This window comes from Castor canadensis, chromosome 15 (genome assembly GCF_047511655.1).
Source record: "Castor canadensis chromosome 15, mCasCan1.hap1v2, whole genome shotgun sequence".
Classification (NCBI taxonomy): Eukaryota; Metazoa; Chordata; class Mammalia; order Rodentia; family Castoridae; genus Castor; species Castor canadensis.
Genome location: NC_133400.1, coordinates 64,850,410 through 64,875,542, shown reverse-complemented (window position 1 = coordinate 64,875,542; position 25,133 = coordinate 64,850,410). Strand labels below are relative to the sequence as shown.

The 25,133-nt window shown below is 38.2% G+C and overlaps 1 protein-coding gene across 7 annotated transcripts in view; it reads left to right on the top strand.

Moving 5' to 3' along the window:
• Nrp1 (neuropilin 1) overlaps positions 1–25,133 on the top strand; it is a 145,117-nt gene that overhangs the window by 4,803 nt on the left and 115,181 nt on the right. For all 7 annotated transcript variants that reach the window (XM_074056324.1, XM_074056325.1, XM_020161235.2 and 4 more), the window contains exon 3: positions 575–749. In XM_074056324.1, the coding sequence (XP_073912425.1) occupies positions 575–749 (175 nt within the window). The remainder of the gene's footprint in view (positions 1–574; positions 750–25,133) is intronic.

The following is a 25,133-nucleotide window of genomic DNA, read 5'->3' as shown; positions in this document are numbered from 1 at the left end:
CTCTTGATTTGGATCTCAAAAGCAGAGATAACTCAAAATCACTCAGATTTATGGCCAGATAAAACAACAAAAAAGGTTAAGCTTTAAGCCAATCAAAGTCTTGGAAGACAATCCCCACTGATCATTGATGGAGACCAGGCTTATCCTCAAAAAACGACACAAAGGGTCCAACAGCATCTTTTAGTCACCTTCCACTTAGAACTTGCTACTTAATGTGATTACACTTCTTGGGGGATAATTAAGTCTAGCAGAAGCTCCCAGGGGACCATGTTAACATCAATTGAGGGGATTTAATGTTTTTAATGCTAGAAGACCTCTTTCTTGGAAAGGAATTTTGGGGGTGGGAGAGTCTTCTCAGATCTCAATGTGCTTTCTGTCTGAGCCAGCCTCCCTGAGATCAAAGAGTATTCCTTGGTGGAGTGTTGCTTTCAGTACCTGAAGAACCTGTGGGGACCTCTTGGAGTTCCCCTTAAAAACTTATGGAATGTTTACTAACTGGTAATGGTATATATAAACCTAGACTTCCTGACTGGCTGGCAAAGGTAGATCTACTGACATGTTATTTTTATTGCAGATAAATGTGGTGGTACTATAAAAATTGAAAGCCCCGGGTACCTTACATCTCCTGGTTATCCTCATTCTTATCACCCAAGTGAAAAATGTGAATGGCTCATTCAGGCTCCGGACTCATACCAGAGAATCATGATCAACTTCAACCCTCACTTCGACTTGGAGGACAGAGACTGCAAGTAAGGGGGAACGTGTTCGAATGGGGCCCCACAGCACCACCTAGTGGTCATGCATGTCCACGGGGAAATCCTGTGCCATGCAATGTAGGATATAAATGGATCCGGGAGGGATTCCAATCTAGGCCAGATCCGATGTCACCAGTATGAAAATTAAATTACATTAAGTGATTTCTAAGTTCCTCAAACTAGGACGATTTAAATGTGTAATCTCTCATATTATTTTCTGTTAAGACTTTTGGTTTGGGAAATCTTTTGTTATGAAATGTGTATGTGTCTTGTTTTGTTTTCCTTTCTGGAAAGAACTAGAAAGTCAAGCTCCTGCTTGCATTTTTCTTAAATATCATTGGTCACCAATATACATTATTCAGAGATGGCAATACTGGATATTTCTTTAACAGATCTGTGGCACATTTTATTTTAGAACTGTATTTATCATGTTGAGTTTGACATGGAAAAAGAAAATTGTCTCTGAATGAACCTAAAGTATATAGTATATTGTGAAGTTACCAAACATCAGTTTATGTCAGATTTCATTATTAGGAAGACATTTTACTGTAGAGATAGTCTAAATGATATTCCCTCCCTTTGTTTGACAAATTTGGTGCATAGTTGTTGCTTTCCACAGTATGGAAATTATGTCTTTGCATGTTATTTAGCAACTCAGTAAGATCCAGTCCCCATCCTGTCCACATCATCCCATTCCTCTGCATGGAAAGTAGTGTAGTCTTGAGATTTGAGCCTGAGTATTGATCCTTTATGAAGTTTGATCAAAAAGAAATACTCTATTTAAATCTCAATTCTAATGTGTTTCTCAGGGGCTGGTATGTTTTTGCAAGTTTTGAAATGGGTCAGTTTGATCACACACAAACATACAGATACATTCCTCCTTAAAGTTATTCTATTTGCATACCCTTATTCCTTTGGGAAACACAAAGTGATTGAAAATGTCCCAGCCTTTAAGAAGTACTCAGCAACCTGTTGAGTTTGTAGAGTATGCTAGTTTTTCATGGTCAGGGAAGTGAGGTCATCTGGTTAATTGAATATTTTGGTGCCTAGAGAATTAGCATAAATCCATAGACTAATGATTGGTTTCCAAATAATCAGCATATATTACAATGCAATAAAATTATGCTGATTCCAATTTAATTTTTATTCTGTGATTCAGAAGTGCTTCAGGGCATTGTATTGACTTTTCAATCTTGTGTGGAAGTTGCCATTAATAGAGTGTTCTAGTGACTGCTAGGAAACAGAGAGTTCATTGTGTGTGTGTGTGTGTGTGTGTGTGTGTGTGTGTGGTTCTGGGTATTGAATCCACAGCCCTGTGCTTGCTAACATTGAGCTACATCCCCAGCTCACTAATATTCTGTGGTCTCAGTCACTGAGACAACCTGGAGATTTGTCTTCTATTTTATTTATTTCTTTATTTTTGCTTTTTGACAGTGCATAAACTGCTATACAAGATATTTTCAAGAAACTGTGGTAAAGCATGCTCAAATAATAACAGTTCTTCAGAAAACTAAGGTGTTGTTAGATTTCAGTAAACTCATGTTTACTAATTCCTAATTATTAGCAATGGTGTGCTGATAAGTGTTTAATAACTGCCTCTTACGTAGGAATAGGTCAAGTCCTGATTTATAATAACATTTGCATGTTTCTATGGTGTAAATACACCATTGTCAGTTCAAACTCCCCATGTGATGCCATCATGCAGAGAGATGTGCACAGGTAGTTCTTGAAAGCTGATACAAGCCAGATCTAGCACACAACTGGAGTAGAAATTTAAAAAGGAAGACTATTGAATCATTTGACTATGTAAAGTACCTACAACTGTCTCCGTACAGTAATGGTGTGGGACTGGGACAGGTTATGGTAAGATTGGAGAAACACATTTTTAGCTAGTTTTTTTTAAAGATGATCAGATAAAGAATAATTATAATTTAATAAAAAATTTTATTCAAGTGTAACAGAGCCAAGGAGCTTGTGTATACACACACACACACACACACACACACACACACACACACACACGATAAGGGTTTTTTGTGGGGTTGATTGTTTGTAGGGTTTTACTTGTTTGCTTGTTACAGAGTAAAGTGATTTCTTGTCACAACTGAGCGTTTGTTCCCTGTGAAGGTGCCATCTCCTGGCCAGTGCTGAAAGACTCTATATGTAGCCTGATGAAGTCAACAGAGATTATGCTTGCAGAAAATATCTTTATGCCATGTTTTGAAGTGTTGCTTCCTGATTTTTTTAATAAACAAAAAATTCTAGTAAGATATAGGGACCAACTTCAGACATTGTCTTCACTGTCTTTTCAGGCAGGTCCAAAAGACTGCTGGTCGTTGTTAGCGTTTCAAGTAAGAGTCAAATGTGGCACAAAATTTACCTCCTTTTGTAAGACTGTGAGCAGAATCACAGTATTAAAATCTACCAGTGATTAGAATTCCCTCCAGAAGTGGAAAACATCACTCTTTGAAGAGCATGTTTAGAGACTTCAAAGTTTGTATTACATCCTCCAAAGCATAAATATATATATATATATATATTTTGATGTTTTTGCTTATTTGTTTGTTCTTGCAACTTATAGTAGGTTGTTTACAAACTAGGTCCAGTAAATGACACTCAGAGAGCTGGCAAGCCTTTGGTTACTACTTCTCTTAAGAACAAGTCGTTAGTCTTGTTTGAGCTATTTAATATTTTTCCCTGTGTCAGTTATATTATATGTCTAGTGGCAGTACAAATTACTTGCTAAACTGATGTCATTAGGTACCTGGCAGGATAAAACAAAGCAGCTGATCTGAAAGCCCTTCGACAAGTTAAAAGCTCTCCACCAAATAAGTTATCATCCTTATTACAACTTGGTTATTGTTAGAACATTTGGAAATATGAAACTAAATATATGTCAAACTAAATATATTGATCCCATAATAGGATGATTCTCATATAATACTCCCTCCATTTTCTCTTGAAATTGCCAGTATTTGTACAACTTTCATCATGAGAAAGCTCAAGAAATCAATTTCTTATCATATTTGCTTATTGAAAAACATCTTTGAGACCTGTGCCAACAATTTTCTTTCCTATGATGTAGGGGTGGATTTTTAATTAAATAGACTAGCTTATTAGCTCTGGCAGGAAATATCTTTATATTTAAATTTTTATTGTTTTGTTCATAATCATATAAAAAAATCATTTTATAACTTTAACAATACAGTATATAATCATGAAACTTTTCATGGGACTAGCACTAAGACTAATCCAGTTCCTAAGTAAGCTGTAGACCTTACTTTACAAAATAAGGGTTAAGTTTTCACAGGGGGATATTTCCTTAGGGAAAATAAACGTGTAAGTTGTTTCTGATAGTTTTAAAAAGCAACAGTCTGCACTGATGCCACCAGCCAATGAAGTTCATTATACAAAAGCCTCAATACCATAGTAATATAACTCCTTCAGTTCTTCTATTGAACAAGGTGTGGTGTAAATCAGTCAATCAGTAGAACAGCAAAGCATCTGTCTGCAGGCCTAATGTGGGGGTAGGATTTCTTGCTAGATATTGTTATGTTGATAGAATAGAGGCCACCAGAGCATGTTCTGAGAAGGTGCTGAGGGAAGGAAAGAAATGATGATGTTTTCTTTTGCACCAGCTGAATCCTACACACTTGTGAAGTGTCAAAGCATTATTGAAAGTACAAAGGAAAGAAACGAGTGGCCAAATGAGTGTTTCTCAGAAGGAAATGTTCATTGTACCCTGTAAATGGTTTCAGTATTTACTTGAACTAGTTAGCTCTTGCTCCAGTAAAGTTTTCTTCAATGGTAAGACAGACCTCTTGAATCCCATAAAACTTTATATCTATATAATAAACAAGAATGCCATTGATTCAGTAGTTACAATTTATGAAACGTTTCCGGTTTCCCAGCAATGCAAACTATCAGCATGGTAATTTATAATGGTTTGTGACAAATACTGCTGAGCAAAGAGGTGTGTGGTTACATTCAGATCAGATGTCATCATCGGGGGAGCAATAAAAATTTCACAGACATTGGGCTAAAAACATTAAGAAAATAAATGTGAAGCTCTAGGAAAAAAAAGTCTGAAAGGTAGAGTTGCAGAAGAGAAAGCCCAGTAGTGGTTCTTATGGATAGGACCAAGACCCTAACGTGTGCTGTGCTTGACAGTGCAGTAGTGCTGTTTCATAACAGCGTGTGGATGCTTTTCTGTCTGAAACTTGCATTTGTCATTTCTTCTTTGTGTCCCCAGTGGTAGGCTTGTTGTTCCTAATTCAGTGCATCTGAAGCAAGAGTTCACTCTTGTCACTTCATAAAAAGCTATTTAATTACAATTTCACTTTATCACAGTGAAATCATAATTAGAGATGATAGTCAAGTTTTAGAATTTTGTTGTTCTAAATCACACATTGTTTCTTTACTGCTACTTTTAAAATTACCTAAAATTTTTCATGTTTTGATGCACTGCTAACCCCATTTATTTTCAGAGAATATAAACTCACTGGTTAAAAACTAATCTGCCCTTAGTTTCTCAAATCTGATTTTTCCCGCAAATTTAATTTGACAATTTTACAGCTTATTGGCTATTTTGGGAATATAAGTTCCATTTTGTTTCCTTGATTTGATCTTTCCTTCTTTTCTTTGGCATGTATTTTTTGAACTAATTTTGATTTTTAATACTATATTTAAAATAGCCTTTATCTCAATTTCTCGAGATTTTTTATGTGTGTCCAAGATAAGTGCCTCGATCTTATCTTGTATTTTTGAGCGTTGAGCATCACTTCACTGAAGGAAAGTCTGTTTTATGGAAAACAGTGGGTACGTCAAGCCAAAATATTTCTCCATTTTCAATATGAAATATAGACATAAATACACTTTTAATTAAAATATATACTTAGAAAAATATACAACCTAAGTGGACAAATGGATAAAATCTTTGAAGGTGAGCAAATGTACCTAAACAATCCAGAAGGAAATATTTCCAGTTTCTAGAAGTGTCCTGATGTCTTTTTTCAGTAATTCACTTTTGGCCTCAAGGAGAGTTACTGTCCTAAGTCGTCATGTGATTCCATTTTTGTACATTTCAAAATCTAACAAAACTAAACCATAGTCTTGGAAGTCTACATGTACTCTGAATTGAGACTGTGAAACTTTTCAGAGTACAGATAGAAAAACCACATATAGTTCCCCTTCTAATAAAAGAACAGAGTCTTGCTGAAGCAATTTCGATGTCCTCCCACATCTTGTAGGGGAACTATCTTGTCTTTGTTTCATGTACTACACATATGTTTAAACAGTCACAAGTGTTCGGTCTGAAGTTTGCTCTTTTTGCAAAGCAAAATCAGAACATTCTTTGCTTTCATTTTCTGGTTTTGATCTCAGGTGACTTCCAGCTTCTGGATGGGCAATGTGACTGGATCACCACTAAGCTCAATCCAGTTAAAAAAATGAATGGGTGGGTAAGAATCAATCCTCCTGGAATAACTGCTACTTTCTTTTTTGTGACTTCCCCCCCCCCACTAGTCCTGATTTGATTTGAATGGAACTTCATGTGTTTAATAAAATTAATTTTCTTTATTATTCCTTCATATAAGCAGTCACATTTGATCAAGATAAAGTTTGAATATGACAAGGTAGTTTTTGTCAGGAACTTCAGTAATTCAGAAGAAGCAACATTTATGAAATTTTATCAGCTTGAATCAACACATGCATAGCATTCCCATCCAGAGTTCTCTTTGGGGCTCAGGCAACTTAGAATTGATCCAAGCTAGACATATGCCTTCAGCCAACATGCATATTCTCAGCTCTTTTCTTTCCAACATAAAACTTGATCTTGCGTACATGCTGACATTAGTCAGCAAAAGCACACACAGGAACACATATGTGCATGTATAGAAGACTGAAAATTAAACAACTAATTGCAGTTGTAGTGTTCATCAAAGCCGATAATTAGGCTTAAAGAAGAGGCAAGATTAGTGTTCAGATCAGGTTCCAAATGCCTCTTAATTGGGTGTTTGTAATCAATCCTGATTGTAAGAGTCAGTGACTTGGCAACACATAGCACCTGAAAGGGACATTTGTCCTGTTAGTCCCTGGTTGATTGGCCTGTGTCTAGGATCTAATTCAGTTAGTGTGATTGTGTGGTTGAAATAATTCAGTCTTTGCAGATAAGTTAGAACTCCACTAAATTCTGCAAATGGGGAAAACCAATCAACTGTCTTTTGGCTTTTTTTTTTTTTAAATTTTATTATTCATATGTGCATACAAGGCTTGGGTCATTTCTCCCCCCTGCCCCCACCCCCTCCCTTACCACCCACTCCGCCCTCTCCCTCTCCCCCACAACCCCTCAATACCCAGCAGAAACTATTTTGCCCTTATTTCTAATTTTGTTGTAGAGAGAGTATAAGCAATAATAGGAAGGAACAAGGGGTTTTGCTGGTTGAGATAAGGATAGCTATACAGGGCATGGACTCACATTGATTTCCTGTGCGTGTGTGTTACCTTCTAGGTTAATTCTTTTTGATCTAACCTTTTCTCTAGTTCCTGGTCCCCTTTTCCTATTGGCCTCAGTTGCTTTTAAGGTATCTGCTTTAGTTTCTCTGAGTTAAGGGCAACAAATGCTAGCTAATTTTTTAGGTGTCTTATCTATCCTCACCCCTCCCTTGTGTGCTAAAGCTTTTATCATGTGCTCAAAGTGCAATCCCATTGTTGTGTTTGCCCTTGATCTAATGTCCACATGATTTTTGGTCTTTTGGGCCAGGCTAACCTCACTCAGAATGATATTCTCCAATTCCATCCATTTACCAGCGAATGATAACATTTCATTCTTCTTCATGGCTGCATAAAATTCCATTGTGTATTGATACCACATTTTCTTAATCCATTCGTCAGTGGTGGGGCATCTTGGCTGTTTCCATAACTTGGCTATTGTGAATAGTGCCGCAATAAACATGGGTGTGCAGGTGCCTCTGGAGTAACCTGTGTCCCAGTCTTTTGGGTATATCCCCAAGAGTGGTATTGCTGGATCAAATGGTAGATCAATGTCTAGCTTTTTAAGTAGCCTCCAAATTTTTTTTCCAGAGTGGTTGTACTAGTTTACATTCCCACCTGTCTTTTGGCTTCTGAACACTCCGTTGCTTAAAAGAGTTCAAGTTCACAAAGGGGAACTTCGGCTTTACAAAGATATATCTCCTCTTCATGTAGCTTGGGTCCGTACTGCTGTATCTTATTAGGTCAACATGGTTTCTTTTTGTCCTTTAACGTCGGTAATCATGGAATGTTTGGAAAGAAGTGGTCATCGCTGTTCTGACGCTTGGGTCCTCAGTATGTGCCCACCATGCTGCTAAGTTAAGCACTTGGTGTGCATGACCACACTTAATCTTCCTGGCATACCCATTTTACAGATGAAAGCCCTGAAGCTTGGAAAGGTTAACTTAAATGCCCAAATGCTTATCTGTTGTATCAAATCTTTTCACTTTTGTGATGGGAAGTACAATCAATTGGCATGTGCCTTATGAATGAGAGAATTCTTCTGAAATGTTGCCAGCTTATTTTTTTCCCAGCAGCCATTCTCTTCTGTGTTTTACCTCCCATAAAGGTTCAAGTTTAAACCAATGTTCTGAGGGAAGGCTTCATTGTTAACTTTTGGTTCATAGTAAGCAAGTGCTTGTGAAAACCGCATAGAGATTGCCATTCAATTGGTGATTTGCACACAATCAAAACTTGCCTTATTTAGGGATGGAAATCCTGATGAAGAAATATCTAAATTCCAGTTCCTTTGGTTGATGGAGCCTGCAAACACAAAGCACATAAAAATACACATTTATTTGAAGGCTGACAACCAGGCAGCACATGTGTCTGATTTATACAATTGGGTAAAAGGATGTGAGAGATACCAGCTATGTCCAGTTCTTAGTCCCAGGCCCAGAAGTAGGAAGGCTGTGTTGCCTTTCAAATGATACCCTTTACTTAATCTCAGGCACAAGTCAGGAAAATATTGCCCTTCCACAGCTCCGCCATTCAGAAGATTTAGGTACTTACATTTGCTACTGTGGCTCTGAAAGGGTTAAGGGAGAATGTTTGCTCAGGCGCTAGCTTCCTATATCAGAAACAGAAGAGTGTTTTTTGAGAAAAAACAGATGCTCCAAAGTATTTTGTTTTTATCTGGGTAGATACTTTGTACACGCAGCCAGGCCAGGTTGGAGGTGATTATTTGCAGCTTCTGTGATAGGCTGGCATGTCACAGAGAGAGCTCCCAGTCCTGGCCTGAAAGAGGATGCCAGTTGTCTCATTATTCAAGTTCTTAAGTTTCTTTACAACAAGCAGAGATGGCAAAGGCCAGTCAATCTAGTTATAATTCCAAGTCCCTTTCTGCCTCTTCAGCCGATGGATGCTATGAGCAGGGCAGCTGTTACGTAAGGTACAAGCAATCTGGGAAATGGCATGGAAAAAAATTAAGATTTGATGAAAAAAATTTAGTCTTAGAAAAATAAATTTAAAAAACAGTTAAAATATAAAAGTTTCCAATTTAAGGGATAGGGAATGCACTCTTGACTCGATAAAGGGTCCCACCAAGCTCTACAAGCTTGGCAGTACTTAGGCTGGCGTGGTCTGATTAGGAGGAATGTTGTGTTTACATGTAGGAACTCCTGGCTAAATTAGATTGCTGTTCTACCTCTTGTATTCATACTTGAGTTCTTATTGGTCTGTCCATTCTTGAATAAATTGGGGAATCAGACATTTATTTGGTAAATATGGTTATAGACAAGATCATTAAAATGAATGGAATTTTGAATTTCTAGATTGATCTACTTTTTGGGGAAATGGCAACCCATAAAAATTACAAATTTCACTTAATCTGACAGTTTGATATCTCCCTACCACAGCATCTTATTTGTACTTCAAGTCTTAATATCTGTCTCTGGAGGTTCTTCTATATAACTGTATAAGTGAGTGTTTCTCTCACCATTGGGTGGTAAATAGGAAAACAATACGATACTGTACTTGTGTCCTGACTCTCCACAACCAACAGAATACTTTGCACACAATAGGCCCTAGTGTAATTTAACTAAACAGCTGGCACTTGTACTGAAATGAAAGTTTGTTATATGAAGAGTAGAGGTGAAAAAAACTTGGTGTTTCCCTGACTAGAGGCTGGCTCACAGTAGATAACATGAAGAACAGCAAAATTCAATGAAGAGAGGGTGAAGGGGACAATTTTGATTACTACTCAACAGAAGGTCGGTCTGAGTGGCAGCCTTTCACAAAGGACCTGGATGCAGAGCTGATAAATTGCATTCCTGCATTCAGGAAATCTGGCCACATCCACCCCATCTACCCCAGCCTAGTCAGAGGCATCAGTCCTTGAATTTGGGAGACTCTGGTTCCCAGAAACACAGGGAAGGACTACAGAGAGCCTGGAGAGTGGCAGATGAGTGGGCCAGGCCTTTCGTCTCACCCTGCCTGCCCCTGTTTTCCATGGTGGGTTCTGTGGGGCAGTGGCCAAGATGAATTTCAGAGCTTGGAATATTTCATCCCTGATTCTGTTGGAGCTCCTTCTATCTCCAAAACTGTGGCAGCAGGTCCCTCCTTTCTATAAAAGGCAGCTCATAATTTTAATTCTCATTGAGAGATGATACTAGGCTGAGAGAATGGTGAGGGTTTTTAGAAATAATTGGAATTTTCTTTTCCTTTCCTTTTCCCCAGGAAAAAGTTTTGCATTTCCCTTACCATTTGTCCCAATGTCAATCTCTTTGTCCATGACTGAGGCAAATTCTGAGTAACAATTAGGATATATTGGTTCAGACCTCCAGGCCCCATCCTCATTTCCCTCTTTGACTGTCTAACATCATGCCTGATGTGTGTGCTGTTTCATTAATGCAAGCTTGGGACTCCTGATTACCAGGGGACCTTGTTCATAGCTCCCTGTGAAAAAGCAGTCTCATGAGGATAGGACTGAGGGTTATAATTGCACCTCTGCCATTCATTCCCATCTGTGAGACAGAAGACAGGTCATATGGACTGGGTCCCAATTATATGAACGGTGTGATTATGGCATAGTTAATAATGCTGCTTTGACAGTGTCACGCAGTGCAATGACCAGGCTGCTTACCTTCAGGTCTGAATGACACTGCCTTTACGCAGCTGTTATTCATCTTTTCCCTGTATTTTGTAAGCATCTCTGCCTTCCTTCCTCCACCTATCTCAGGAACAGTGTTGATGAAGTATTGGAGGTGAACGTGCCTTATGAAAACAAGACAGCATGTTAAATAAAGCCTAGGTATTACTACAACAGGAAGTATATCCGCAGGTTTTGTTCCTTAAAATAAGTTCAGACAGTAAACAATAACGTCTGCATCCTCAGGAGGAGACACAAGTATTTCAAAAACAATGCTCATATCCACAATACAGATAGCACCCAGTGCTCAGCATGCATTCAGTCAACAAGAATTTCTGGATGTTCTTGAAATATGTTGACTTTATTATGATTAAAGTCTTTTAAAAACCTGTATGGATAAAGTTTCTGGAAAATCTCATGGCAGATGCTATCTCAGTATCAGATAATAGCATGAATCCTTATTTTTCCATGTCTACTTGAAGGTTTGTAACTATATTCAGTGCATTAAGTCAGTTTACCATCCCAAACTCAAATAGAAAGGCAGAAACCAATAGCATGGCAACTATTTCACAGGAAAGCCAGTCCACCCTAATCAGTTTGACCAAATAGTGGTCTCACTGCTCATTTCCAACAAGCAGAAATACACAGATCTTTTAGCATAAATTCATAATGACAGGCAACTTGGAAAGCAAATGTTTTAAACTGTTAGCCCACCCCATTCTATATTTTTTCCTATTTTGATTGTAGCCCCAGGCCCTTGAATCTTGCTATGTTTTTCCCCCATTTTTGGTTATGACAGATTTCCCAATAGTGATGGGTGACAACATGGAGTAGCATGTTTTCAGGAAGGACCTTGAACTCCTGACAGAGAAGAAATGACTATTTTCATCTCTCTTCCCCATCTTACCCTCAGAAACAGCTTTTTATGGTATAAAAAGAAAGACTCTCAGCTTTGTCTTCATTTGAATGACACAGGTGTGGCTGGAAGAGCCAGCAGAAGGAATCCTCTTTCCTTGCTGTGAGATCACACAGTGGGCTTCTGCAGGTCAAAAGAATTTTGTAGAACTTTCCTTTTCATGAGTAAAAGAAATCCTCTTTGGTTCTTGTTACCCTTTCAAACACATGTTCATTTTCTCCTTTTATTTCTTTCTCCCTGTTTCTCCCTCTTTTCCTCTTTCCCTCCTTCCCTATCTCACTCTTCCTCTGCCTTTCATGATACTGAGAGTGGTAACTGCAATCCAAAGTTCCACTGTCACATAACTCCTGTCTCCTCCAATTGAACCCTTTGGCTCAAATGTCATCCTCTATTAACTCTTCAGATGCTTCAAATCAATGACCATTTCACAGCCCTAATTACTCCAGTGTTTGTGCAACATTGCCCAAAATTGGCTGCTCCCTGCCTATCAGGACTGCCCTTTCTCCTGTGTCTCGTGGTATTGCATGGCTTGGCTTTCTCCCCACTTCTCTGATCACTTCTCTTTTCTGCTTCTCTTTCTCCTCCAACACCAAAATATAACTTTTACCAAAGTTTTGACTTTGTCCTGAATATCTTCTCCTTGCAGAACCTTTTTGCTCTTATCCACTTACCTCAGATAATATCCAAACTTCTGGCCAGCCCTAAATCTGACCTAATTTCCAAATATTTTCTGGATGATATTGACTACCTGGATGACTGACCTCCACAAATGAAAAATCACACCTTGCACCTTCCCATGCAAATGGTATTTCCTCCCCCACTTTATTTATTTTGAGGGTCTCATTATGCAACCCAGGCTGACCTCAAATTTACAACCCTCCAGCCTCCAAGTGCTGGGATTATAGGTGTATGCTAGCATGCCCCTGTCTTTTCTTCATTTTATTGATTCTTTCATTCCCTATTTATCCAAATCTAGAACTCTGTAACATCTCCTGTTTCCTGTTTATCCCCCAAATCTAGTCATCATAAAGGCCTGTGAAATTACAGATCTACAATCTTTCGTATTATTTTTGTACTTCTGCTGCTATCATCCAAATTAAAATACTTTTTGATCTATTCCTGGTGCTACTGCACCATTAGTCTTCTAAAAAGGCTGTCTTCCTTCTTGCCTTCTGCTTAGAAACATCTCAAGTTCTCCATTTTCTCCTTCCCTGCCCATACTTCCCTCCCCCAGTATAGTTGCCACCTGTCTGTCTTTTCACCCAGCTATGTCATATGGCACTTGCAAACAGGGATGGGCATTGTATTTACCACACACAGAGCCTAGCATAGTGCTTTGCTATGGTAGGTGCTCAGTTAATGTTTGCTGAATTGAACTGACCAGCTGACATCCGCCAAGTTTTCTCCAACCTGGTCATCTAGCACAGTAAGGTCAAGTCAGATCTTTGCACAAAGGTGTTAACAGTCAAACTAATTAATTCTCATTTGCATGGCAAACTCTTTTTTGTCCTGAATAGTAGAGTCAGTCTTACATTCTACCTCTAAAAATCTCTGTTTTTGAAAGCCTAAATTTCTACGTATGATAAACTTTAATCTCCAAAACTATGCAAAGGTGTTGTTTGACTGAAAGCTTTTCTCTCTGTCTCACAGTCATCTCCATAATCTGCTTTGGAGTTAGAGACATAAAATGTGTTAACGTTGTAGGTTAACATTGTCCTATGTACTAAGTGTTTTCTGACATCCCCACAACTCTTGGGACTTTGTGTCACAATTCTGTAAACTTTATCTATTGTATATTCATATCTGGGCTCACATCCAAACCACCTTACCATAAATTTAACACAAATAATAAATAATTTAGAGCTTTTGGATCCAGCTGGCAACCCCAATAGATACACATGTGAACTTGATGGTGGGCTTGCCAGGGAAGAGGTACAAAATGAACTTCTCCTTCTGGAAAAGGTGGCCTGGGAGATATAAATATGTTGGTTCATACCACTGGGAAAATACCAAGCCTTGTGTCCTGGGCAAAGATATCACCCCAAAGGAGAAATCAAGTTAGTCCTGGGGTAGCTGTGGTGGGGTGTTTTCCAATGGGGACACTGGTGGTACTTATCTGCTGCTCTGGTCTTCACCTCTCCCAATCCAGCAGTGTGTATTAAACATTTCTTCCTTAAAAAAACAAAAACAAAAATAAGAAAATTTATGGTGGTATTGGGGTTTGAACTGAGAACCTCACAATTGCTAGGCAAATGCTGTACCACTTGAGCCATGCCTCCAGCCCTTTTTACCTTAGTTATATTTTAGGTAGGGTCTCAGGCTTTTTGCCTGAGGCTGACCTAAGGCTGTGATCTCCTACGTACACCTCCTGCATAGCTGTTATTACAGGAGTGCATCACCATATCTAGCCCTCCTAAGCATTTCTTAAGGTCCTGTTGCACAGTGGGCAAGGTCAGTGAGGAATAAGCAAAGAATTGGCAGCTGCATGAGTACACCTATAAGAACAAGTGTTCCTAGCCACTGGTGACTTTCTAGCTTTGTCACTAGCTCCCCAGTATGTCTATGTCACACTTAGTTTTCTGGGATATTTCCAAGTGTTTCTGTTACCTATCTATTGTAAAAATAAAAATGGATTAAAACAAAACAAAACTCAGTGCTGCCTCATTCTCATGCTTCGTGTGTGTGTGTGTGTGTGTGTGTGTGTGTGTGCGCACATGCGGGAGTGATGCCACAGAGAATGACTTAGATGCTAAAAACGCTTGTGTTTCCATGGAGATACTAGGTCAGCCAGAGCAGCGACAGGTGCACGACATGGCCTGACCCTCAGCTGATTCTGTTTTGTTTCATTTCTGTCCTCTGTGCTTATTTTCTCTTGAGAAGTGTGTATGGGCAGTGGTGTGGTCCTCATGGGTGATACCCATGGGTACTCACTGGGGCTCTGCCTCTACTGACAGTAGACTTCTGTATTTCCTCTTTCTGGGTCTGTATGCTTGCTATGGAATGAGAGGAATGGGCTCTCTCTTTAACATAAGATCCTATTTCACTAGGATCCTGTTTCCATAGAGCATATTCCAGAGATGTTTTTCTTGATGATTTAGCCTTGTTCTTACCTCTGAGTGACAGATACCCCTCTCTCCAACACTCACACCTGCATTCATGCCCTATTTTTTCTTTCTTCATCCTTAGATCTAAGCTGCTATTTCATCCCTGTCCTTTCTGCTCAGTCCCCTCCCCTTCCTATTCTTTTCTTTATAAAATTTATTTATTTATTTTGATGGTACTGGGGTTTGAATTTAAGGCTTTGTGTTTGCTAAGCAGTAGCTCTACCACTTGAACCATGCAATGCCTCAGCCCCCTTTGCTCTGGTTATTTATTATTTATTTATTTATTTTTGAGATAGAGTCTCTCATTTATGCCTAGGCTGTCCTGGACCCCAGTCCTTCTATTTACATTTCCTGCTGTTGCTGGGATGACTGGTACATGCCACCACACCCAGCTTTTTTTTGTTGAGATGGGGTCTCATGAACTTTTTGCCCTCACTGATCTCCAACAGTCTTTGTCTCCTGAGTTATCCACCCAGTCTTTGTCTCCTGAGTAGCTAGAATTATAGGCACGAGCCACTGGTACCCAGTGAAACTAATTTTTAACTAACACATGAAAACTGTATATATTAATGAGGGTACCATGTGATGTTTTCACACATGTATATGTTGTATAGTGTTCAAATCATGTTAAACATATCTGTGGCTTCAGACACTTATCATTTCTTTATGGTGAAAAGTTTCAAAATCCTTTCTTGTAGCTTTTTGAAATACACAGTACACAATTGTTGTCTATAGCCACCTACTGTGCAATGGCACACCAGAACTTCTTGCTCTTGTCTACCTATAACTCAGTACCCATTGAAAACTTTTACCCATCCTTCTGTCCCTATGTTTTTCTTCCACCTAGACACATATTTTCTATCCCTAAATTGTGTTGGGCATTTAGCCTCTATTTTGGCTAAATTTATTGTAAGAAATTATCTACTTTTTCATGTAGACCTTAAGACTCTACATGAATCTTACCTGTGAATGGATATATTGTGTCTGATCTGTTATTTAGAAGAATGGGGAATATTCATTCTTGTTCTGCTGTTGTGTAATATTACATTTGTTGTGGAATATTACATTTGGAAATTCCATGTATGAATGAGTGGTTTGGTCTTGAAACGAGATGAGCTGCAAGCCAAGTTCGAAGTGTAATTTAATATAATATACAGTTGATAACCTGAGTATTAACCTAAACTCAGATTTGATGACTACCACAAAGGTAGCTTTTCCCTTATCTTTTTGTTCAACAGAACATTAAAATTAGATTGTAAAGAATGGAAATTACATTGAAAATATACATAGGAATGGCAACAGGGATTTTGTTAATGAATCCCACCTCACTCTTTATGCCTCCAAGGCAGTGTTTGTGCTATGTAATAAGCCATGTATCTATTTGTAAAACAGTCTCAAATTAAGGAGCTTATTCAGATGCCATTGTGAAAATAATTTTCTGAAATTGTGGTCTATCAACAGGAGATAAGATGGCACTTTGTTGTCGCCTGCTGAGACCCATTATGAATATTCTATTTCAGAGGCAAATCACACTGTAAATACAATGTTCAGATTCATTTATTCCCACAATAGCATTTTTGCAAAGGTGCAATTTCATAATTTGACATAGCATTGATAGCACATCATTTCAAAGCTCTTTATAACCACTGGTTAATTCACACACTCTTGGGAAATTGTTTATTTGTACCAGACCCATTTTAAAAGGAAATAACCAAAACGTATGAAGATTAAAACATCTCGACAAAGGCTGAGCAAGGACTGAGGTGTGTTTAAAACTTGACATCCTTCTGAGTGCATCCTTAGCACATCTGACTGGGCACTTCTGAGCAACTGAAACATAGACGTGTTACCAGTCAAGATTAAAAGTTCCTGTTACTGATTATGTTACTGATGGGAAACTTGGTTGAAAAACCACAAACAAAAGTCCTTCAAAATGCATATGTAAACAAGATCTGAAATGAATGAGTATATTAATCATATTTTCCTCCTCTATGTGGTCCTCCTGAGCCATATTTTCATTAAGGAAAACGATCAGCAGTGGACTCACTTCTCTCAGCATTAATTGCAAAACGTCTAGGATTTCTAAACACCAGGATAAGAAAAGAATTTGAACTGTCAACCCACATTGTTTTTATTATTACATCTTTCCCAAGACTAACCTTGAGATTTAAACTATTCATGTTTCTTATCAATGTTATTTCAGGGCTTGGTTTATGTAATGACTATTATACACACCCTGAGACTGATGGTGACTATGGGCTCAGTGTTTAGAACTCATTACAATATATTATGAAGAAGTATACATGGTAATAAATTCAGAACTCACAAACTTGGAGGCTGGAGTACGTTCAAGCATGTGTCCTAATGTTTCTTTGGGCATCAAAATTCTTCCTCTGAAGCTTCAACTTCAGGATAATATCTCATTCGTACATTCATTCAACAAGTCCTATTGACCACCTAGGATGAGCAAATCAGTGTTTTAGTGATAACGTGCTGAACAAAACAGACATCACTCTCTGTCTTCCTGTTATTTCTATTCTAGAAAGACAGAGATAAACAAGGAGATCTGCTACTTTGTGACCCATTCTGTGCTCCCTCTATTATTATAAGAACAATTATTCAATAAATATTAATAACTAAATGAGCAAGTGGAGTGTTTTATTTTTCCATTCTATCTTCATTTTATCCTATGAAAGAAACGTCCAGTTTGCTGATCCTCATTATCTCCACCTGCAGGTGCCAAGGCAAGCCCACCTGGGACCGGGATATTGCTCTAAACAAGATGCACATTTAAAAAAATGCCTGGCGGAAGCAATTGTTGGCTGAGCATATAGTTCTTCACTGGTTGCTGGTGTGCTCTAGTGATATCTTCTGTCACAGTTTTAGTCCTCTGCTGGACTACTCTTATTCCCCATGGGCACTCAGTCCCTAAACCCTGAGTGTTGGACATTCACCACTGGTTCTAACTTCAGCTCTCATCTTCTTTATCCTATTCCCAGTCAACCCCTTCTGCTGTCCATGGAGCATGTGCCCATGCTCCAGGGTAATGGGCCTCATCTCTTAGAGGAGGCTGACCAGCCAGTGGTCACTTTTTGGTTTGGGTTGGCAGTCATTTTTCTGACTCTTCAAGTGGTATGAATTATACAGAAAGAATAGAAAGAAACTATTTTCCTACAGTTTTCAGGGTTTAAAAATAATAATAACAATTCAATAAATATTAGTAGCTAAATTAGAAAGTAGAATGCTTTATTTTCCCATTTCATCTTCCTATTCTCCCCTAATGTCCCCAGCTGCTCCCTGAAGGTAACTAGAAGCAGTAGAACGAGAAAGAAAGAAAGATTCCCCAATGAGACATGGAAGAACTTGACCAATAATAGAATTTAATAGGAGATGGAGGCTGGAATGTTAATGATTAATGGACATCTCCGTCTTAGGGTCAGACAGGACAGTCACATACACACTAAAAAAGCAAGAGATCAGGTTGCATTCAGACATTCCAAGATGCTTTCAAGCATGTTAGGTCCAGGTGTCCAAAAAGAAATTTAAGTAATGGGAAACTGGAACAGCTAGCCATAGAGATTAGGGGATCATTTCATTACTGAAGTTGTAGGATGGATAGCATTTCTTAGAATGGCAAGTAGAAAAAAATAAGGACTTTGAGAAAAAGCCAATCTCATGGGATGGGTGATCAAAGGAGAATGGGAAGGAGTTATGAGAGAGGTACCAGTGTTGGAAGAGTGTCTGACTGAGGTGAGCATTTCAAAAACAGAAACATATTTCACAGTATCAGATTTTAGGAAAAAAATGCAAGAAATTTTGGACATGTGAGATACAGGAACTGGGCTCACAGGGACTCACTTGACTCTTGGGGCAACATACCCTAACACAATGCATTAGGCATTGGATGCTTTTGAAGAAACACAGGCCATTAATGTGACCCTTTGTTCCCTGGCTTTGGATTTAAAACAAACATACGTAGAACAAGTCTTTTACTTTCAATGAAAGGTGATCAAGTCCAATGCTGTTATAAATGTGTTTCACCATTTAGTGTAAAGGAAAAGAGAAAAATAATCAATTGGCCAAACCTGTTATGAAGCCTGTCAAGGATGGCAAATGTGTTTGATGTCACATGATACCTCTCATTGATTAGTAGTGGCCAACTGTAGTATATTTGCAAAATCTGCTGGAAAGGAATGGCCTAACAGGTTGCAATGCCTGCCATGGGCATGAGGGAAAAATGGCAGCAAAGTACCACAAATCCTCCATCTTTAATCCATGTATAAAAGCAGCCTCTTTTGGAAATAGGCTAGCCATAGAATAGTAGAGAATGGGCAATTGTAATAAACATTTCTGTAAATTAAATAAAAATACATTTGTTTTTCTTGAACATGGAGCTATCAAACATAAAATTTAAAATGAAATTGTTATCTAAGCCCTATGACAACTTTTGATTAATTTCTTTATTTTAAATAAAGCCTAAAGTATGTATCATGTAGAGTCACTTTTTAAAGGCTCAGCATATAAAACTTTTTAAAACTTATTATCATTTTAATTTTTTAAAATTTTTATTTGGAATAAAAAGGATTTTTGTGCTTTAGCAAGTTCCTTGTTTTGTTTTGCACAGTAAGCCGTTTATGGAGTTGTATACATACACTGATGTTGCAGATGTGTGATAGAACCACATATGCAACATATATGTTTACTTTTAGTAAACATTTTAAGAATACAAGAAAATAAATTACCAATAGGCATGCCATTCAAGGTAACTACCTTATTTTGGTGTACCGTGACTTTTTAAGCCTATGTTCTTTGCATTAGAAATATCCATGTTTAAAAAGTGATATTCTTTACAGACAACTTTTTACTCTACCATTTTCTCTTAAAATGACATCTTTAAACATTATATTAATTAAGTATTTTTAAAACATGTCTTTTATAAGTTATACTATCTTTTCAAAATAATAATTTTTATTCAAACTTCTTATGATGTTTAGAATGTATTCAGAAGTATAAATAATTGAGACCAAGCATGGTGGCTCACATCTGTAATCCCTTCAGGAGGTGAAGATCATGAGGATTGTAGTTTGAGGCCAGCTTGAACAAAAAGTTATTGAAACCCTATCTCAACAAACAAGTCCATCGATGGAACACACCTATAATGCCAGCTATGTGGGAGGTATAAGTAGGAGGATCATGCTCCAAGGCTGGTCTTGAGCAAAAATAGGAGATCCTATCTGAAAAAAAAACTAAAGCAAGAAGGGTTAGGGTCCTAGCTCAAGTGGTAGAGTGCCTAATAATAGTTATTATTATTATAAATAATGATGGAAAGAACACCTGTATGCATGTCTTTATGTATTTTGAAATTTTCTTTGAAAGAGCTTTCTTTGGCTCCTGAACCAAAGAATAAAGACAGACTCTTTTTTTTTAATTTTTATTTTATTCATATGTGCATACAATGTTAAGGTCATTTTTCTCCCCTTCCCCCACCCCCTCCTTTACCCCCCTGCCCCTTCCCTCTCCCCTCCTACCCCCTTGCTACCCAGCAGAAACTATTTTGCCCTTATCTCTAATTTTGTTGAAGAGAGAGTATAAGCAATAATAGGAAGAACCAAGGGTTTTTGCTAGTTGAGATAAAGATAGCTATATAGGGAGTTGACTTAGACTCTTGATGCATATTACCAATTTGCATGAGAGTAATTCATGAGGATAAGAGAGGTTGGTAGTGTTTGCATTAAAACTACATCTACATTTCCAATAAATTAATGTTTTTTATGACATAAACTGATGTTTTAAGTAGGAACTAGCACACTTTCTGAATAGGACCAGACCGTAAGTATTTTAGATTTTTAAGATAGTCTTTCAACCCAGCTTCTCCATTGTAATATGAGAGTAGCCACAGACAACAGACAAATAAGTGAGTGAGCATGGCTGTGTTCCAATAAAACTTTATTTACAAATAATAGGCAGTCAGTCAGGTTTGGTCTAGGCTTTAGTTTTCTGACCTCCATCTTAATGGAAATTTCTGTTATTTTGTGAAAACATCTGAAATTGTGACTGTGGAGAATTGGGAGCTGTGGCACGCAATGTTCCCTTTAGAATTATTTGAGCTTGTGGGATCTTGAATCCCAAGAGTGCAGGGAAGGGAGTAAATTTGCTTTTGTTGCAAAGTGATTTGGAAACTAAGCAAGGAAGCTATGAATCAGCCTGTTGTTTCAACATATGTAGAGTATGGCGAAGTCTATAAAGCCAGGCTTCTGTTTGCCTCTGGCAGGCAGCTGTTGCTCTGCTCTGAGTCTTTTCTTAGTGTGCTTTCTGGAAAAAATCACTCCAACTCCCATAAAAGTATCCAAGATGCAAATGAAACTCACCCAACATTGATTCAATCAAAGCCTCAATCACTCATTAATCCTGCATTTTTGCACAATTCCTTGGAGAACAAAGCTGGAAGGAGAAAGCATTCTTTTGAGAAAGAACTTTATTCTCATGAAATCTTCCCAACAGGAACTACTTTTCCCAGATGTTAAGTTCACAGTTGCTCTCCTTAGGTGACCCTTTGTAGACCAGCTCAAACTCATACTACCTTTAACAAAATGGGAAGAATTCACAAAGAAAATAAACCAAGCACAATCCTAACTATGTTGCTGATAATTGACAATTATCTATCAAATATGCTTTATTTTAGTGGTTTGGTGTTTGCCTGCCCTTGTTTCCTTGTTGCTTCTGAAGGAGCTTTGAATTCAGAATCTTAAATATCAAATAGAGGCTAGGAAAGTTGCTTTTCACATCTTTTGGAACTTACAGAGATGCAGGGGCACTGCCACACCCACCCACACGTATGCACCCCCTCCCCCGACCCTAGAATGCAAAGGCAGCTGTCTTAGCAAACACTACATTTGAGTCCAACAGTGATTTTTATGCTCACTGTTCCTGTCTCTTTTATTTTTGCTGTAGAAACACTGAAGGTGGATGTAGACAGCTTCTGCCAATAATAGAAGTGTGCTGGTGAGCTACTCTAAGCAAGCAAGAAAGAGCTGGGAAAAAATGGATTTAACCTTTGCAAATTAGAATAAACAATAATTTCCCTGTATGCACACAGGTGCACACACACACACACACACACACACACACACACACAGATCTGGAGTTAAAATTTTGGTTAGAAAAACTTTTTTACTAAAAGACCTCAAATTATGTTATCATCATACGCTTTTAAGTATTGCACACAATTTTTAGAATGTATAGAATTTTTTTTTCCTTTTTCTTTTATTATTCATATGTGCATACAAGGCTTGGTTCATTTCTCCCCCCTGCCCCCACCCCCTCCCTTACCACCCACTCCGCCCGCTCCCTCTCCACCCCACCCCCTCAATACCCAGCAGAAACTATTTTGCCCTTATTTCTAATTTTGTTGTAGAGAGAGTATAAGCAATAATAGGAAGGAACAAGGGGTTTTGCTGGTTGAGATAAGGATAGCTATACAGGGCATTGACTCACATTGATTTCCTGTGCGTGGGTGTTACCTTCTAGGTTAATTCTTCTTGAACTAACCTTTCCTCTACTACCTGTTCCCCTTTTCCTATTGGCCTCAGTTGCTTTTAAGGTATCTGCTTTAGTTTCTCTGCGTTGAGGGCAACAAATGCTAGCTAATTTTTTAGGTGTCTTACCTATCCTCACCCCTCCCTTGTGTGCTCTCGCTTTTATCATGTGCTCATAGTCCAATCCCCTTGTTGTGTTTGCCTTTGATCTAATGTCCACATATGAGGGAGAACATACGATTTTTGGTCTTTTGGGCCAGGCTAACCTCACTCAGAATGATGTTCTCCAATTCCATCCATTTACCAGCGAATGATAACATTTCGTTCTTCTTCATGGCTGCATAGAATTCCATTGTGTATAGATACCACATTTTCTTAATACATTTGTCTAGAATTTTATAAATACACATACTCTTTGGCAGCTAGTAGAGAAGATAATCTCAGGTTTACCCCTGACTTCTACTTGGTAGATGAAGAAACTGAAGTTTGAATAGTGGGTGATTTGCCCAGTGCGTAGGTCAACTCAGGTCTCCCGCTATCAGGACAATGATCTTCCTAATCCCACTTCTTTGTCAGCCATAGTGCTTTTCCTGCTTGGGGTTCGTTCCAGCACATATTTGTTGCTTTGGGATGCATGCTTCCCTTTGGCAGCTAATCTTCGGGGGTTATAACTTATTCTGTGTCATCCTGAAGTATAGAACAGGGACTAAAGAAAGGGTAGAAGTTATAATGACCACCCTTCCAGCTTCTGTAACATATTATTTCCCTGGCTTATCCAGGTTTAGTGTTGAGCCATGTTAGCTTGAATGGGGCAGAAATTTTAAAAAACGGTTTTAGTAGATTATTTGTTTGTACAATTGCAATCCAGCTCATTACAATAGCTGTTAATTTACCTAAATATATGACAGAAAATCTTCAGAATTGAGTTACTAGCAGATCTCCCTAAGTATGGACTCACATTCCTCTCCCTGAGAGGTATGGAGTAGTCCACTGTAATAGCACAGTGCTCCTCTGTGGCCTGCCAGAGCACACCATCATGGTACACATTGCTCTATAGTGAATCATTCTTAATTATGAAAGTTTTGACTGTTTAAATTAATCTGGTTGTGTGGATGCTTTTGCTCTTTGGCTTTCATTGCTTAGACTCAAGGTATATGGTTTTCTACTCTATACTCTGGTGTTGGACTGCCTCAAAAAGCAGTAAACTCCCTTCTACCAGATGCTTTCAAGCAGTAGCCAGATGTCATCGGAGAGGTGTGCTATGCATTGCTGTAAAGACTCAGACCTACATGAAATTGGATCCCTAAACAAATGGGGACAAGTCAATGATTGAGTGCCAAACACATGGCTATTGGTTTGTATGAAGTTATTTTCATTTCATTCCCCAGAGAACATAATGAAAAACACAGCTTATTGCAACTGTGAGTTTGAATTGGATAATGTCAGTGGAATGGTTCCTCCGGATAATCATTTTGCATTTGGCTTTCAGTATCTCTGGGTGCTAGAGCAGAACTGAATAAGGTCTTCCAGTCAGGTGAGGTCTTATAGAGCAGGGCAAAGATGTAGGAAGAGACCCCAATGGGAGGTGAAATATTTCCCAGTTTCTTTTCTGATGGTATTTGTTTTCTTCCCCACTGTCCTCTTAGCCATTTTCATTTTTTGCAAAGATGATATGGCATTAATGGAGGTGTTGGTTCTATTCAAATAAAGAAAAGTAAATCAGTGAAAGAAGAGGGAATGGAGACCAAAAATAGAAAGAATTTTAATGAGAACATGTCTTGGGTCAACTCCTAAACTAATTACTGTAATGTGTTTCTGTTATTTTCAAGTGGTCATTGTTTATGTGTTAACTTAATTATGTTTTTTCCCAAGAACAGTTAAGTACCACACAGGAAATACTCACTCCCTCATGTGATTGGGTTGAATCCCTCATTCCTATCTTAAAGGAAAAACAGATTCTTGAGATTTAGAAAAATTAGAATCTGCATTTTTCCCCTTTGCTGTCATCATGCCAGTATTATTTGGTGTAATTCAGAAAAAAAATCTTTTTGGAGTATAACATAAGCCAGTACCATGGCAAGTTCTGTATATAGAAAGATGAACAAAGCCTTGTTTATTGTTCTAGAAGGCCTGGCAGTCAACGGGGGAGACAGCACATGTAAACAGACACTTTATAGCCTATCATTATAACTGCCATAACTGAGATATAAATAAAATGTTTTCTAAGTTGGTACCCAATTTTGTTGCATGGGCTAAGCACATTTTAACATTTATTTTCTTCTCATTAACCACCAACCTCTGACTTAGAGATAGTGAAACTGAACATCCATTCACACTGCCAAGTTTTGGCCTCTTCATTTCATTTCCCTGTTGGAATGAAATAAGTCTTGGATCATTGTCAGTTGGAAATGAACTGAAATAGAGTTTAACTATGAAATTGTTACTGACCTGTTAGTACCTGTGGAGTGTGGAAGGAAGAAACAAAGAACAATACCATAATCCTCTGGGATTTAAATATTTATCATCTGCTTTAGATGATGGAGTTTATCCAAATACTGAGAAGACAGATGGAAGAAGTCTTCATGCTAGGCAACACTCTACCACTTGCGCCACACCACCAGCCCTTTTGTTTTTTTCTGTTTTGTTTTTTGAGATAAATTTTCACTCACTTTGCCTAAGCTGGCCTCAAACTTGTGACCATGCTGC